Source organism: Coccinella septempunctata, chromosome 4, assembly GCF_907165205.1.
Source record: "Coccinella septempunctata chromosome 4, icCocSept1.1, whole genome shotgun sequence".
NCBI classification, from domain to species: domain Eukaryota; kingdom Metazoa; phylum Arthropoda; class Insecta; order Coleoptera; family Coccinellidae; genus Coccinella; species Coccinella septempunctata.
The window spans coordinates 32,301,080-32,319,337 of NC_058192.1; the positions used below are offsets into that span (position 1 = coordinate 32,301,080).

Below are 18,258 nucleotides of genomic sequence, written 5' to 3' on the forward strand. Positions count from 1 at the left end.
TTAACTTCAATCGTTACTGGATCGAAATTATTATTTTTCACCTCTCAAATTACACGATTTGCGATTAATTTTCCCGGACCGTCGCACAGAGGGGTAAATGACAAGTCTAGTCGGCCAAAAATATTTGAAAACCATTTTCTGTTGGTTCAAGTCTGTTGATTACGAAAAAAATATCATAAAAAATCTAGGACCTCTGATATCAATCTTGCGAATAATAAACAATGGGTGAGACAATAGATACGATAATTCACCTTAATAATAATTTATTTACGATTTACAATAAGAAAATGGCAAACTCAATCAATCATCTGATGTGAAATTGATGTATTTCTTCTTAGTCGTCTGATTATTCACAACTCTCATAACTGTCCGAATAGAGAAGACTCTGAGGAGTTATTTGATTGGATGATTTTACCAAAAATGGCTTGCTTTTTTTTCGTCGGTATTGGCCTCATGCCAGATAGAAGCGGATTGGAAGTAAGATATCGATGTTACAAGATTCTCTCGAAAATTTTCGAGCAAAATTTATTCGATAAAGACTGAAATGTTTTACATAATGTTTAATATTCTTCTGCTGCTCTTCGGAATAATTATCTCGATTTACTAGACAATTTTCTAAAAATTCCAAATTCTTGTCGAAACTGGTCAACTGCTGGCTATCCCTAAGGTTGAAGAGGTTTTGTTTCATAATGGTGGTCACTCCAGAAGGTCCTCAAATGACATTTTGTCTTTGACTAATGAAAATAGCTCCATATATAGAATCTATTTCCGACCTCATTTTGAAATTCCTTAATTCCTCATTTAGATTAGCTGAAGAAGAAAAATCAATATTTTCCAAAGTGGCGGTTATTGGCGGCTATTGATTGAAAATCTATCTACTACATAACTTGAACAACCAATCATGTTGAAATAGTTATCGGGAGTCATCAGGAAGTATAACAAATGTCTCATCGAATGTTGAAATTCACAATAACAAGAAGCATAAAATAAAGAGAACCATATATTATTTTTTTTTATTGCTGCATCCTCTATTTTAATGAATAACATAACGCTATTACATAGATGCATACCTGGTCTCTCATAATCCATAATGAGATGGTCTTATAAAAGTTTGAGAGGTAACACAGGAAGAACTGAACTATGCATTGAAAGAGATATTTTTGATGCGTTAAAAACTAATGTAATGAAACCGACAAGTTCAAACAAATTTTTTCGCCAATTGATGATCAGGGAAAAACGATTTACGCAATTGATTCGAATCACCTACTATTCTAATTGACCATTCGGTGCAATTTTCCCATTTCTGATGCATTTTTGGAAACTGATTTTTGGCCGGCTAGATACTAACTTTACTCCTCTGTGCGTCGTGAATTACGACCGACCTGCGCTCAGTCCTCCACTTGACTTATCCCAAATTTGAAAAAAAAAAAAATGAGGTATCTGATATATGCCTCAAAAGCAGGGTCAAAGAAACCATATGTAAGGTTTGGGTACGAGGATGTTTTGATATCTAGTTAGCCTAGACCAGTTCCATGCATAAAAAAATATTGCGTTACCATAGCAACGAACAATAACTTATCAGATGTGTCAGTGTGGAGTTTGAGATCAAAAAAGTAAACCAGAGTTACGCAATAAATTAAAAGAAAGAAGATGTCCACCGAAATTGTGAAAAATTGCTGCAAAATGGATCCCCAAATGTTTGAATGTGGACCAAAAGCGTGCAAGCTTAGAAGCATCGCGTTCGATCGGTGCTCGATTTGAAAACGATGTAGACTTCTTAAACCGAATTGTTAGTATGGATGAGACTTGGGTACATTTCTACGATCTAGAAACAAAGCAACAATCGATGGAATGGCGACACTCTGGTTCTCCAAGAACTAAGAAGTTTCGTGTCCAAAAATCTGCTGGAAAAGTTCTTGCTTGAGGTTTTGTGGATTGCCATAGAGTAATCATAATTGATTTTTAGGATAAGGGTAGAACAATAACCGGAAATTACTATTCGACACAACTTACCACTCTACGGGAAAAGAGTTTAAAAGGTCATAAATTTTCTACCAAGAAGGAGGTAATAAAAGGAGTTAGATGTCTGGTTTGCAGAGCAAGAAGAAACATTTTTTTTAAAGGTCTAGAGGCATTGCAGATTCGCTGTAATAAATGTACCCAATTAAGAGGAGAATATATTGGGTAATAAAATATTTTGACATTGAAATTTTGTTTGGTTCTACAGTAGGCTGAGAATTTTTCAATATATCCTAGTAATTGAGGTATCTTCATAATTATAATAGTTCTGGCATTATTTTTCTAAATATTTAAAAAAACCGATCCAAGTTGTAAGGTAACAATACGAAACATTATGAAAAATTTAGTGTGAATGCTATCGAAAAAAGCATGAAAAATGTTGTAGCACAGAAACTATTCGCCGAATTACGCCTGATTCCGCATGAACCTTCAAAATGTTGTTCTGTCAACGTCAGTGCTGACTTTTTTATCTAGTATTATCTAGTAGCCGATCAAAATCAAGACAACGATTTTGGTAGAGAGAACTCTCAACTGACCGAAACATAAAAAAACTGATGTAATGAAATTTCAGATACCAAAACGGAAAATGAACAAGGTTTCAAGTCCGAGGGTGAAGAAGACTGCCAATCGTTCATGAAAACAAGGTCATTAGGAAAAACACCAAATCATCTTACACTAAGGTAAGCTTTACAAAACTCTGATGCGAAGTATCATTTCTTTTAGTTCCTTCTTGTTGTATAGAATAAAAGTTTTCGACAGCGCAAATTTTCTCCTTTTGAAAAATTATTTGGGGGATATTGAAAGACATTGCAAAGTTTTTTTTGATTGTGGGTGGATTGTACGATCAACATGTCATATAATATCGACGTTTCTTTGTCGAGATTTTTTATCAGTGGTTTGAAGCAGTCTTTACTCCACGACCGGGAAGTATTTTTCACTAATTCTTGTGGTTAGACTTTACGATGCTCATGAATCTAAATACGTTATATAAAGATTGTTTAGCCCATTTTGTGACTCATCTGAGGAATATTTCAACATAATCATATGATCAAATAGTATGATTTTAGAAGGTTTTGTTTCAGACAATATTCACTGCAACACCTTGCCATGCACTAAATAAACGAAAGAAAGAATAGGCAATCGAGCAAGTTCGGCGTCATGAGTCATATTGTCAAAAATTGTTTACGATTTTCAATTATCGGTCTATATGAACTTCGACACATTTCTGTATCAGCAAGACGGCAGTTACCTTATTCAATAAACGGAATTCAGTGGAATCTCCACCTTTGCTTTGCAACCAAAATAGACCTTCCTCCATCCCCATACAAATTACTGTACGATCATCACCTGATTCTACATTTGGTCCTTCGAGCAAGAAGGCGGACAAGACGTTCGTCGAAGCAGGATTCAGTGCCTGTGCCAAACAGAAGTGCCTGTGCCAAAGAGAATTGCCTGTGCCAAGGAATCCTCACATAATTCAGACCCTGTGCCGAGAGGAATCGCCCGTGCCAAGCAGTCAACACCGGAACTTAAGCGCCTGTAACAAACAGTTCACAACAAGGAAGCCGCCTAGGGTCAACTGAAAAAAATCAAACAAGAGAGCCGCCCACGGCCAACTAGCATGGAAAGAGTAGGTAAATCGCAAACGACGATTCCGCTAGAAAGGAAACAAATAAAATCTACACCAGCGTCTGTGCAGTAACCACAACACAATAATGGAGGGAGCATATAAGGAAAAATCTACCAGCAAATTACCATAATGAAAGGAAATGGAAATAGTTATTTTCCTATCAAGTGATACTTGCCCGCACGAAATTGCCGTTGCCCGAACGATGCGAAGCAGAGATCAAGCGGGTGCAGCAAGATCTGTCGAAGATGATAAAATCATGGCCGGCCCCCTTTTTTATATTTATCTTAGAAAGTGCCTCACGAACACTTTCAACAGATATATGAATTCCACTTAAACAGTAATGAGAAAGAGAACAGTCATAAGATTGAGTACGATTCTTGGAGTCAGGGTTTATAGATCCTCAAAGTAGTCAGAAAACAAATCACATTTGTCCTCACCTGAGGTTACACAGCTATCATTATATGTGAGAGAATTCGGAATATTTAGCCCCTTATTTTTGACTTAAACATAATCGAATATCTTTTTCGGACTATCCGGACTGTACGGAACATGAATACTTTTTGAATTCAGATTTTATTTGTTTCTTAGATCTATAGATCTAGAACGTAAGGATTGAAACATCTTATAATCGACAAAGTTCCTATACAATCTCCATTTCAAATGATATAAATTTTTTTTTGCTATATGAGCTTTATGGTGTCCCGTAAAAAAAACCTAAGAAAGCCTCGACTACTTCTTTTAAATTCAGGTACATGAGTGTCTATAAGGCCATTCACAATATTATAAAACATGGAGAAATCATCATTTATGTTACGATTTACAAGTATTTCCTTCCAGGGCGTATTTCCCAGACAGTTATTTATTTCTGAATAGTTTGCCGCTTTTAAATTATATTAGTAGTTCCATTCCTCTTTAAAGTCCGGAGGGGATCTATGCTGAGTAAGAATTCCACAGAAGGATGATGGCTATCTTCCAGTACATAAGGATGAGAACATTCCATAACTTGCTTCACACTGAATCTGCTACATAGAATGAGATCCAAAATGGTGTTCCTTTTTTTTGTGTCCTCGAGGAAGAGGGAAAGCGATACCGCCTTCTCCGCAGCGGGCGGTGCAATGCTGCGGATTCGTGTGGGACTTTGACTTACTAAAACTCCCCTCTTATACTAAAGTCGGAATCCCAAGGACACCGATTCCAACTTGTTGTGTGTTTCGTCGCTTAGGGCACGAACCGGTTCACCAAGGCGATTAGAATTTTACGGTATGGCCACTTCGAAGCCGCTCACTACCCTACTTGGATGTTGGGAATGTAAGGGTGAGCTTGCGCCTCAAATCTCGGTCTCGTATTCGTCTGCACTCGCGGAGGACTTGTAACTGGTTTCACCTCGGTTCCGTATTTCCCCCTAGCTATGATAACGGAACACCAGACTGTAGGGGTATATCTTCGGAATGTCTTGACAAGGCTCTCTTCGGATGGTCACAGAACGCACCCTAGGGCTCACCTTGTTCCTGATCCCTCGGGGAGTAGGCAGTAAGGTCTCCTCCCAATCCTACGATTCAGAAGGGCCAAATCAGTCATAGTCACTCTGACGTCACTACAAACTGTGCCCCTTGGATCTATTCCAAGCCCATGGTTACGAGGGGGAAAGTGAGAAGTACTCCTGGCGTCCACGCTCGGATTCCCGGTGGGGGTAGTTTCTCCTGGGGTAGTTTCTCCTAATTAGAAGCGCTAACATTACCTTTTGGGTCTACCCCGAGTCCGTGGATTCGGGGGGCCAATTAGGTCATAGTTGCTTCTTGCATGTGGTACTAACATTGCTTCTTAGGTCTACCCCTTGTCTGTCGACTAATGGGGCTAATAGCCATAGTTTACCACGCCATTTCCTCCTGCTAATCATACGAACCCTTATCTTTTTAGCTATGTCTCCGGCGACGTGTACGCCTAGACTTAAGCCCTTGAATTGGAAGGATTTGGGGTTTGGGATATTGCGGTGTGAAGCACTAACATTACTCTTTGGGTCTACCTAGTGTCCGTAGATTCGAGGGACCAATGGAGTCATAGTTACTTCCTGTAAATCTACTTGTGTACTCCTTCTTGTATTGGGTTCTTTTCCTCCGTCTTTTATGCATTCCTACTTCTTACTATCGGTTGTCCTACCGTTCTTCATATTTTTTATCTTTGTTTGTTTGTTTCCTGTAACACACTTAGCCTATGTTTTTATCTTCCTTAGGTAGTCATACCTTCCATTTATTTCTTTCTCCCTTTCTTCTTCGGCCTTTTCTTTCATCACATTTCTGATCCATTCAGTAATCAAATTCCATTTTTCATCCTGTTCACTATATTCTGCCTGTTGAATTGGAATTCTGGGTCTCCTTCTGTTGCCCTACCATCTTCTTGCAAATTAGTATGTGGTCCGGTTTCTCAAGGCCTTGGCAATTCCAGCACTGGGGGTTATTACTCTTTCCTATTTTCTTCCCGAATGTTCCAAAGCATCCGTGCCCGCTCAATCGTTGATATTCCTGACATGATTGAACTGCGGCAGTTCAGAGAATGGAAAAGTATCAATCCCATCAGAAAATTTAGGTTCAACATTGGTTGGATCCAAAAATGCATCAGACCCATGATTTCCCAAGAAATGGTAGAAAGATTGAAACTAAAGTATTTACGAGTTTTTCACCTGGAAGAGAAGCTTTGGAGAGCTGCCGTATCTCCTGGGGGAATGTAAAGAACGCACATAAAAATTTGTCTTCCAGCAACGATTATTTGAGCCAAATCATCTTTGACATCACTTTGATAATCGGAAACAGAGCAGGGTTTCAAACACCGATGAACTGCTATAAAAAGGTGCCTGCCTGCCGCCTCGCTCACTTTTGAAACTGGCCAAAGAAAAACGATCGCGCCGAAAAACACAGTACTCCTCGAGGTCGACTATTTCCGAATCACTTACATTATCGTTCAGCCACGATATTTCAACGAAAATAATATCATGCACGTATACTGCATTCACTTTTATTTTAGCACTCGGTTTGCTATGGAAATTTGACACATTTCACTCTGTATAGTACCATTGAGTATTAATAGGGTACTCTAACGATTTGTCGAAATCAGTTGACTCTTCATTGCCGTGGGGCACACAAAGCTCTTTATTATCAGTGTAAAGAGGCATTTCTTAGAAGGTTATAGTCTAATCACTCTAATCTAAAGTAGGGAGGAACATTTTTTCCAAAAACATGCACAAAACACATTACTCGACCAAAACAGCATACGAATCAATGGAGGGAAAAGCTGGTGTGCCCCACGACAGCAAATGCTCTAACAAATCGTTAGAGTTCCCTATACACAATGATAGTACGAAAATGTGGGGTTATGACATTTATCAAAACATTTTTGGGTTTTGAATCAACGCTCTGTCAACGTGAAAGTTTCTGTTATTAGGTACGTATTTTATCACAATGTCGAATCTATTCGGAAAATATGTGACGAACATAATTGAAGTTTATTGTTGCGAACGCAAGATTAGAATAATAATCTTCGCTCGCTTAAAGAAGAACAGTGAGCTACCTTGTCACTGGTTACGCAGAATTACGGAGTCTAGAAATGTAACTTGGTAGAGATCGTATTGCAAGGATAATGAAAGACGGTTAATTCAACTCGTAACAATTATATTTACAGTCAAACAAACTATTGAGCAATTATTTACATTATTTGAGCAAAAATATCAGTGTTACTAGAAACTGGGTTTTTTCACGTTCCTAGCTCGGAACCACTGTATGAGTAAATGGAATTTTCTGACCTTATATCCCTTAGCTTTAGATTTATTGCAGGTTGCAGGCAATTCAAAGTATACCCCAATCGTCTGCTTGAGACCTTCGGGTGGAACCTAATTGTCCTCTTTTTGATTGTCCTGTGCTTTGGGAACCTCAACTCTGCTTAAGCTTTCTGTTCAGATACTCGGCCAAACTCAGTTGTACTGGTAATTCAGTCGGACACGGTTCACTGATTACTTTTCACTAGTACGGATAAAAGATGATGATAAGCGAAACACACTGCTTATCACGGTTTTGAAGACTTTTTAACGAGACAACGAGAGAAGAACAAAACTAAAATGAGAGGGAATGCCAACAAGAACTGCACCCCTGTGGTGCTTGGGTCGAACGCCTTTGTTTCTTGAGTAATTCTCGGCTAATGTGGCGTGGGTACCGCGGTCCATCCCTTGGAAGAGCGTCTGAGGAAGTTTTGCGTCACATGTGTGACAACCAATGATCTTTGCGGATTCAGCTCATTACCATAAATGGGCATATTTGGGAAGCAGGTACGCGGCAAGATCCCTAGGAACTTTCGTTCGTTCCTTGGTTGCGTTTTTTAACGCAACATACTCCCGCCCGTTGAAGTTTTCCAACCTCAAGAAAAACGAGACCTACCAAAAAAGTAAAAAAAAATGAAAAATAAAACACTAAAGAGAAAGAATATGAGGGGATCCATTATTTATGAAGGCGTCTGTGGTATGGGGAGTGGGCATAGCTTAGCGATGCTTCTTGTGAATATGCCATCAGCTGTTTTAAGTTTCACCACTCGAATTCTTTTATCCCTTCCCGGAAAAACTTCCAGCACTCTGGCCAATGGACATTTCAAAGGTGGGGTTTCCTCGTCCTTCAGAAGGACTAAGGAGCCTATTTGCAATTCTGGAACAGGATGAAACCACTTTGGGCGATTCTGCAGTCTGTTGAGGTAATCAACTCTCCATCTATTCCAGAAGGTTTGGGTAACTTGGCTAATTCTCTGCCAACTTGTCAGTCGATTTTCTTTGATCCTTGTTACGTCCCTTTCTGGAGGGGCAGTCAAGCTCGCTCCAATCAGAAAATGTCCAGGTGTTAATATTTGAACATCATTGGGATCGTTTGATAAGGGACAGAGAGGACGTGAATTCAGAATAGACTCTATCTGAACTAACACCGTGTGAAATTCCTCGAACGTAAAGTGTGCTTCACCAATCAATCTTTTTAGGTGATGCTTTGTGCTTTTAACTGCTGCTTCCCAGACACCACCCCAATGAGGACTTCTGGGGGGTATGAACTTAAATTCTATCTCATTTTGAGATGCAAATTCTTTTATGGATTCTTGGAATTTGCCGTTTTTAAATACCTTGAAAAGATCATATAACTGATTTCTGGCTCCGACAAAATTCGTACCATTATCGCTGTATATGCTAGAAGGATTTCCTCTTCGGGCAATGAATCTTTTTAAAGTCATGATGAATTGCTCAGCAGACAAATTTGTTACCATTTCTAAGTGAACAGCCTTTGTGCTCATACATACAAAGACCGCTATGTATGCCTTAACTAGTGGTGCCTTTCTCAAGTTCGAAGATTTGATGACAAATGGACCACCATAGTCCACTCCAACTCGACTGAAACAGCGTGATTCTAATACTCTGTCTCTTGGTAAGTCTGCCATCAACTGATGTGTAGGCTGTGCTCTAAAACGATAGCACAAGATACAATTCCTTGAGATCCTTTTTACCTCTCGGAGACCATCGAGTGGCCAGAATCTCAACCTGAAGTTAGATAAAACTGTATCAGGATTCTCGTCCATGTTGTCAATAATAAAAACAAATTATCGGGAATTTGGACTTTTATTGTGGATGTTAAATTATCTTAAATCTTCGCCGACGTTTCGGACACAAACTTGTTCCTTTATCAAGGCTAAAATGTAACAAAGTATAAATTGCAGAGTTCACCCGGAAGAGCACGAAACAGGTACCCACCTCGAATTTTCATTAATTTAACATATAAGTTTTTGGAAGGATAATCATTAATTTTAAAACTTTGTAATGCATTTGGTGAGATTTTTCTCTTTCTTTCGGAAGTACGTGAATATGTGAACGGACAACAAAGTTTTAGGTTGGAGCATAGAATAATGTTTTTTTGTTTTTTCTTTTCTCAAGGTTTGTGATTCGGGTAGGCCCCCGAATCCTGCTCTGCCAAGCGCCATCCGCATCAACATGATTAAAACCGTATGATGTAGAAACTAAAAAGGATTTGACAAACAATCCACAAAACAATATAACACACATAAACAATCAATTGGGCAACAATACAAATACAATGATGTTACATAAATCTTCAAATATAATTTCGACAGATCACAGTTATTCGAGCATTTCAAAGTTTTTTGAATATTGAAAATATATTAAAGCACTACAACCTTCCAAAGATTAAAGGATATTAGTTTTAAATAATTTCATTTTTTTATGAGAAATATAGTCACAATACCATCCACCAACCATTACTCTAAGTTCTACCATTATTATTCATTAGACCATCATAAATTTTGCTGAGGTGTTGAGTATCCTCTCTGAAGTTAACTGTATTGTGTGTTCTGATGTGAATCATTTCACTAATTAACCTTCTGTTGTAATGTTGTTCTACGTCCAATATTGTAACCCCGCCAAAGTCAAATCTGTGTCCTTCTGTGTGAGTGTGTGCCATCAGTGCCGTCTTTTGTGTATTGTCAAATCTCCTTGAGTCAATAGTATGTTGTCTGATTCGTTCTTGTAGAAGTTGTTTTGTTTGTCCTATGTAGCATTTTTGGCAATTAGAGCATTCAATCTTATAGACCAGTTCTGATTGTTTCAAAAGAGGTGTTTTGTCCTTTAATTTGGTGTAAAACAATCTTTTATTATCCATTTTGTTATAGAACGCAGCAGTACAATTGTGTTCTCTAAAAATTTTATTAATTTTATATGACAAAATTGGGTAGAATACTAACTTGGAAAATTTTTTCAATGTGGTCTGTGATTATGATGTTTGTTGGTGTGGTCTGTCTGTATTGTCCTGAGTGTCAGCATTTGTTGTCATATTTGGTCTTCTTGTTTGTCGATAGTTATTGATACATGTTTTTACATAATGTATCGGATAGTTATTACTTGTCAGTATTTTTGTGACCTTTTGGAGATTTTCAAAATGATATTCTTCATTACTCAACACCACTGCTCTGTTTATTAAATTCATTGCAATGTTTTTCTTTTGTGAGGCACTGTGGTTGGAAAAGTAGTTAATACATCTATTTGAATTTATGGGTTTTATGTACCAGTTAGTTTTGAGTTCATTTTTATCTCTGATTATTACTATGTCCAAGAAGGTAATGCTAAAATTTGATTCTCTTTCTAAGGTAAATACAATGTTTCTGTGAAATGAGTTAAGCACGTCGAGAGTTTCTTCGATTTTGTCTTTGGGAACCAAGATTAAGGTGTCGTCAACATATAATTTTAACAGTGGAATTGTAAAATCTAATCTTGAGACCGCAAAATCAAACAAAGCATGTATTATCAAATTTGCGAAAGTGGTACTTTCTGGAGATCCCATTGCTCTACCTTCAATTTGTTTGTAATGAACATTGTTAAAAGAAAAACCAGAAAGTACCACTTTCGCAAATTTGATAATACATGCTTTGTTTGATTTTGCGGTGTCATGATTAGATTTTACAATTCCACTGTTAAAATTATATGTTGACGACACCTTAATCTTGGTTCCCAAAGACAAAATCGAAGAAACTCTCGACGTGTTTAACTCATTTCACAGAAACATTGTATTTACCTTAGAAAAAGAAACAAATTTTAGCATTTCCTTCTTGGACATAGTGATAATCAGAGATAAAAATAAACTCAAAACTAACTGGTACATAAAACCCATAAATTCAAATAGATGTATTAACTACTTTTCCAACCACAGTGCCTCACAAAAGAAAAACATTGCAATGAATTTAATAAACAGAGCAGTGGTGTTGAGTAATGAAGAATATCATTTTGAAAATCTCCAAAAGGTCACAAAAATACTGACAAGTAATAACTATCCGATACATTATGTAAAAACATGTATCAATAACTATCGACAAACAAGAAGACCAAATATGACAACAAATGCTGACACTCAGGACAATACAGACAGACCACACCAACAAACATCATCATCACAGACCACATTGAAAAAATTTTCCAAGTTAGTATTCTACCCAATTTTGTCATATAAAATTAATAAAATTTTTAGAGAACACAATTGTACTGCTGCGTTCTATAACAAAATGGATAATAAAAGATTGTTTTACACCAAATTAAAGGACAAAACACCTCTTTTGAAACAATCAGAACTGGTCTATAAGATTGAATGCTCTAATTGCCAAAAATGCTACATAGGACAAACAAAACAACTTCTACAAGAACGAATCAGACAACATACTATTGACTCAAGGAGATTTGACAATACACAAAAGACGGCACTGATGGCACACACTCACACAGAAGGACACAGATTTGACTTTGGCGGGGTTACAATATTGGACGTAGAACAACATTACAACAGAAGGTTAATTAGTGAAATGATTCACATCAGAACACACAATACAGTTAACTTCAGAGAGGATACTCAACACCTCAGCAAAATTTATGATAGTCTAATGAATAATAATGGTAGAACTTAGAGTAATGGTTGGTGGATGGTATTGTGACTATATTTCTCATAAAAAAATGAAATTATTTAAAACTAATATCCTTTAATCTTTGGAAGGTTGTAGTGCTTTAATATATTTTTAATATTCAAAAAACTTTGAAATGCTCGAATAACTGTGATCTGTCGAAATTATATTTGAAGATTTATGTAACATCATTGTATTTGTATTGTTGCCCAATTGATTGTTTATGTGTGTTATTTTGTTTTGTGGATTGTTTGTCAAATACTTTTTAGTTTCTACATCATACGGTTTCAATCATGTTGATGCGGATGGCGCTTGGCAGAGCAGGATTCGGGGGCCTACCCGAATCACAAACCTTGAGAAAAGAAAAAACAAAAAAACATTATTCTATGCTCCAACCTAAAACTTTGTTGTCCGTTCACATATTCACGTACTTCCGAAAGAAAGAGAAAAAACTCACCAAATGCATTACAAAGTTTTAAAATTAATGATTATCCTTCCAAAAACTTATATGTTAAATTAATGAAAATTTGAGGTGGGTACCTGTTTCGTGCTCTTCCGGGTGAACTCTGCAATTTATACTTTGTTACATTTTAGTCTTGATAAAGGAACAAGTTTGTGTCCGAAACGTCGGCGAAGATTTAAGATAATTTAACATCCACAATAAAAGTCCAAATTCCCGATAATTTGTTTTTATTGTTAGATAAAACATTCTGAGCACCTGCATGACCTAGAGATTCATGCTTCTGTTTAAGCATGAGAGACACTACATAGTTGCGAGGAGGTAACAACATAGGATGCTTCTGATCGTAGAAGGTTTCTGGTTTTTTAAATCTTAGATTTCCTTGTGGAAATGAATGTGCTGCAGCACCTTCACCACAAGTTTGAGAGCTGCATTCAGCTCATGTACTTGAAGAGAGCCATACCATTTGTCATCACTCCTGACGTTATGATGAAAACGAAGACAATAAGCTATCACTCTTTGTAGCCTTGAGAAAGAAGAGTACTTGTTAAACCAGGAGTCCCAATAATTGTTTTGATACGACATGATGGAAGACACGAGAACCAATTTTCTTTCTTCCGAAACTTCCATTACCGGAACCACGATTTCTGGCATATCTGAATATTTCCAAGCAGAGTCCGAAAGAAACTCTGGACCATTCCACCAGAGCTGCATGTGGAGGAGGTCCGACATAAGAACACCTCGAGAAGGAAGATCAGCAGGATTATTCTCTGATCGAACATGACACCAAGTGAAATTTTAAGTCAGTTCCTGAATTTGTGCCACTCTGTTGGCGACAAAGATAGTCCAACGAGAAGAGTGAGATTTTATCCAATTAAGAGCTATTTCAGAGTCAGACCAGAGAACCACAGAGTCGACATGAAATCGAGTTTTGAATATGTTCATCAGTTTGTCTGTCAACTGTGAAAGAAGGAGCATCGCACACAGCTCCAGTCTGGGTAAAGTGACAGTTTTGAGGGGGGCTACTCTGGACTGAAATCAGGAAACACGAGACCGTGTTATCTATATAAACTGTCCGAATATAGACACAAGCTGCATAAGCCCTCAAGCTGGCATCTACGAATCCATGAAATTCTATTAGTTTCACAGTTTTGCCTAGGAAGAAATACCTGGGAATATTCAAATTTTTCAATAAATTGAAGTCATTAGCGAACTGGCTCCAATCTTGAAGAAGAGACTGGTCGATGACAGGAGTGTCCCAGTCTATTTTGCTGCTCCAGAGTCTCTGTATAAGAAGCTTACCTCTGACTATTAGAGGAGACAGAAGCCCAAGAGGATCATAGCACTGCGATAATATCGACAAAACCTTCCTTTTTGTCATTGGTGCCACGAGTGATTTTAGTGGAATAGAAATACCAAACGAGTCAGCATCTGGTTTCCATTTCAGACCCAATACCTTGCTAGAAACATTTTCCAAGTTGAAATCTCTTTCTGTTGTAACTTCTTCAGAGATTTTATTCAAAAACTGTCTAGAATTCGAACACCACTTGTGCAATTTGAAGCCATGAGAAGTAAGAAGAGAATTGAGTTGGAAATATAGCTGATCCAATTCCGTAATATCGTATGTTACTGATTTACTGATTACTGATTGCTGGGTGTGTTGGACGGATAAACCCAAACCTGCCACTGCGACCAACGGTCTATTGTAGCACACAAGCATGCTCAAAGAGCTAGATCTCTCCCTCTAGTCCCATCCTACCCAAAAAGGAGATGATGTCGGAGGGGGAGTGATTCTTGAGTTCCTCTAGGATCATCTTCGGAGAGCCGAAAACTCCAAGTCTGACCCTGTCTGCCGCCGGGCAGTCACAGAGGATATGCTCAATTGTTTCGTCTTCCTCTAAGCAGAGTCTGCAGAGTGGGTCATTGACGATGCTGAGTTTTTTGAGGTGGGCTCTGAGTCTGCAGTGTCCTGTAAAAACCGCTATTATGGATCTCAGATTAGTTCTAGAAAATTCTAGCCAGCGACTGGTGTATGGGCTGGGAGGCACTGAAATAGCCCTATGCGAGTGACGCAATCCAGGACGGTTGCGCCAGTGCTCCAGGACCTTTTGCCTTATCCAGCTGTTGTTTCGGTCCCTGATTAAGGAATTAGAAATTCCTATACTGGGTTCCGGGCCGATAAGCGATGATGTCGCGCCTTCTCTGGCCAGAGCATCCGATACATCGTTGCCACTGAAACCAGAGTGTCCAGGTATCCAAATCAGTTGCAGTCTGTTTGAACTTCCCAATTTGGTGAGTTTAGATCTGCATTCAAATACCTGTGCCGAGTTGCATTTGTCAGCCGCGAGAGATTTGATCGCAGCTTGACTATCCGTAAGGATTTTTATTGATCTGCTCGCACAGCCACTATCAAGCAAATGGCCTGCGCACAGATCAATGGCGAAGATTTCTGCCTGAAAAGCTGTCGCCGACTTTCCCAGACTAGCACTGAGTTTAGTCAGCGGTCTACGGCTGTAGACTCCGGCTCCAGATCCCTGACTGGTTCTGGAGCCATCAGTAAACCAGCAAGGTCCTTGTAAATAGAAATCCTTGTGACGGAGCCATTCGTCTCTGCTTGGAATCAGAGAAGCGAATGTTCCCTCAGTGCTGGTTCTTGTGATTATTTGATCAGTTCTCATGCCCATCACCTCGTCAGCCTCCAATTGGGCCGACAGACGACTGGGCACGAAAGTGAGTTTGTCAGGCTCGTTTACGGTAAGGTGGTGGAGCCTGTGGGTTGCTAGTCTTGCCTCTCCCAATATCGTATGTTTCCCCTAGAACATCATCGACATAAGTTTGGTATTTGAGGACTTCAGCAGCCATGGGAAATCTTGAAGCATTTTGAATGGAGGCCTTCAATACTCTAGTGGCAAGAAACGAAGCACAGTTTGTGCCATAAGTCACAGTAGAGAATTCTATACACTTCAATTCTTCCTGTGGCTTGTCACGCCAAAGAATATTCAGAAGAAACCTTTGAGTAGGATTAACTTGAATTTGCCTAAACATTTTTATAATATCCGATGTGAGAACAAATTTGTAAGACCTGAACCTACACAGGATATCGAAGAGATCTGGTTGTACTTGATAACCAGTTAGAAGTATATCGTTCAAGGAAATACCAGAAGAGCTTTTACAAGAACCATCAAAGACAACTCGCACTTTTGTGGACCCACTATCTTCCTTGAAGACAGCGTGGTGGGGAAGAAAATATTTAGGCTGTGACAATTCATTCTTGCTTGAAAAACTCAACTGTGAAACACGTAAACTGAGAGCTCCGTTGTTAACTACAAAATTCCTGGTTTACAGTGAATACTCTCTGGTGAAATTTGTGCAGGTGTTTACACAAGTTATTTACATTTCATCGAGCTATTTTCATCGACATTTGGTCACTGGGAAAGTCACTAACAATTCACTACAATTCCTAATTTTTGAATCAAAATATCAAGAATCGATATCTCATTGTTAACATCTGTAGCGGTGTCACAAAACAATCGATAGCTGATTATCTGCAGATAGAGCGAACTAAAGGCTACCATACACTTTCGGATTTCTGAGTTGAAACTTATTGAATTCTAACAATGCCCATTTGCACTACGTGCTCGAAGAATGTATCCTCTAAGGATAAGATCATCTGTGCCAACTGCTCTTTCCATGGGTCATGTGTTAATCTCACCCCTCAAGACATCAAATTCTTCGGAGATTCCAGTGGAAAGTTCACCTGCCAAACCTGCATAAACAATGTGAGGCTTTTAAGGAGTAACTCTGGTGGCAACACTCCAGTAGCTTTGTCGAAGTCTACAGGCTCCTCATCTGGCAGTTCATCACAGCTCGACCAAATTCTAGCCAAACTAATTATTCTCGATAATAATAATAATAATAATAATAATAATTTATTGATCCCCTCTGACAAGTTCATACTTGTATGGGACAGGTCAAACAAAAAGAGAAAATAGACAATAAAAATCAACAATTTGTCAATACATCGCATAGATAATCATCTACTGAGTAATAACATTTTTTTAACAATAATGTTTTAACAGCTTTCTTGAAAGAATTACAATTCAGAGACTGAATGACACGCGGCAAATGGTTGTACAGTTTGATACACTGATACATAGGAGACTTCTCAAACTTGGTTGTTTTGTGTTTGGGGATGTTTAAAGTTCTCTCACTTCTTGTGTTGTAGTTATGAAAACTAGAGAGCTTTGCCACGCCCCCTTCATTCTCTTTCACATATATAAGACATCTCAATATGTAAATAGAGGACAATGTAAGAATTTTCTACAAAAACAGGTCTACATGTGGAACGCGGAGGTATACCAAATATCATGCGTAAAATTCGTTTTTGCAAAATAAAAGCTCTACCAGCATCCGAAGAGTTTCCCCAGAGTAGAATATTATAGTTCAAATGACTAAAAACCAAGCTATAATAGATGTTAATTAGGGAATCTAAGGGAACAGATTTTCTTATCCTATTTATGGCATAATATGAGCTGTTCAATTTCCTGCACAACATGTCGACATGTGTACACCACCTCAAACCACTATCCAGACTGATGCCAAGAAACTTGGTACTTTCCTTAGAGCGGACGGCAATATCTAGGTAACGAATGACGAATTCACGATCATCCTGCCTAATTGAAAAATGTACACACTCGGTCTTTTCAACATTGATAATTAAGTTGTTTTTGTGACACCATTCCACAAAGCACCCCAATAGTGTCTCACATAAAGTTCGTAGCTCATCCAACGATGGAGCCGCAACCGCTACCGAGGCATCATCAGCGAATAAACCCAATAAAAAACCTTTCATAATATTCGTCAGATTTCGAACGGTTAACAAACTAACGAGCATCCTACGTAAGTTAACAGGAAGATCGTTAATGAAAATCAGAAATAGAAAGGGTCCAAGAACGGATCCTTGTGGTACACCCAGATTTGATTCATGCTCGGTTGATACAGAATCTTGAACTTTTACACACATGACTCTACCTTCCAGATAGCTGCGGAGCCATTCCAAAAATACGCCCCGAAACCCCAGATTGTAGCATTTGTCAAGTATGAACTGAAAGGACAAGCTGTCGAATGCCCTAGACAGATCAAAAAACATACCGGCAACACACAAACCATTATCGAGACATTCGTATACAAAATTAACAAAAGTAACAGCGGCCGTTTGTGTTGAGCGACCAGGTCTAAACCCATGCTGGGCAGTATCAAGTATATCATACTTGTCGAGGAAATCCATCATCCTATTAAACACAATCCTTTCAAACACTTTAGCAAATACACTCAAAATTGAAATTGGTCTATAATTTGCAATATTTTGAATATCATTTTTTTTATATATAGGTATAACTAGAGATCTCTTGAGGAGAGGAGGAAAAACGCCTGAACTAATAGAAATATTGATACAATGTGCAAGATGGTGGCATATGTTTGTACTTATTAATTTCAAAATTCTAGCGGAAATTGAATCAGATCCTGCACACTTATTATTTTTCAAGGATCTTATGATGTCAGCTACCTCACAATCTAACACTGGGTGAAAGAAAAAAGTCGAGCTTTCTATACTTGAGGTGGTGCAAGATAGAGATAAGGAATTACCATAGTAGCAGCTTAGACCAGCTTCGGTGATTGA

At 38.3% G+C, this 18,258-nt stretch overlaps 1 protein-coding gene across 1 annotated transcript in view; it reads left to right on the plus strand.

Moving 5' to 3' along the window:
• The window catches only part of LOC123311362, a 1,278,848-nt gene that overhangs the window by 1,230,126 nt on the left and 30,464 nt on the right, over window positions 1-18,258 (plus strand). Inside the window, exon 30 of the mRNA XM_044895271.1 lies at window positions 2,591-2,699. Within this exon, the coding sequence (XP_044751206.1) occupies window positions 2,591-2,699 (109 nt within the window). The remainder of the gene's footprint in view (window positions 1-2,590; window positions 2,700-18,258) is intronic.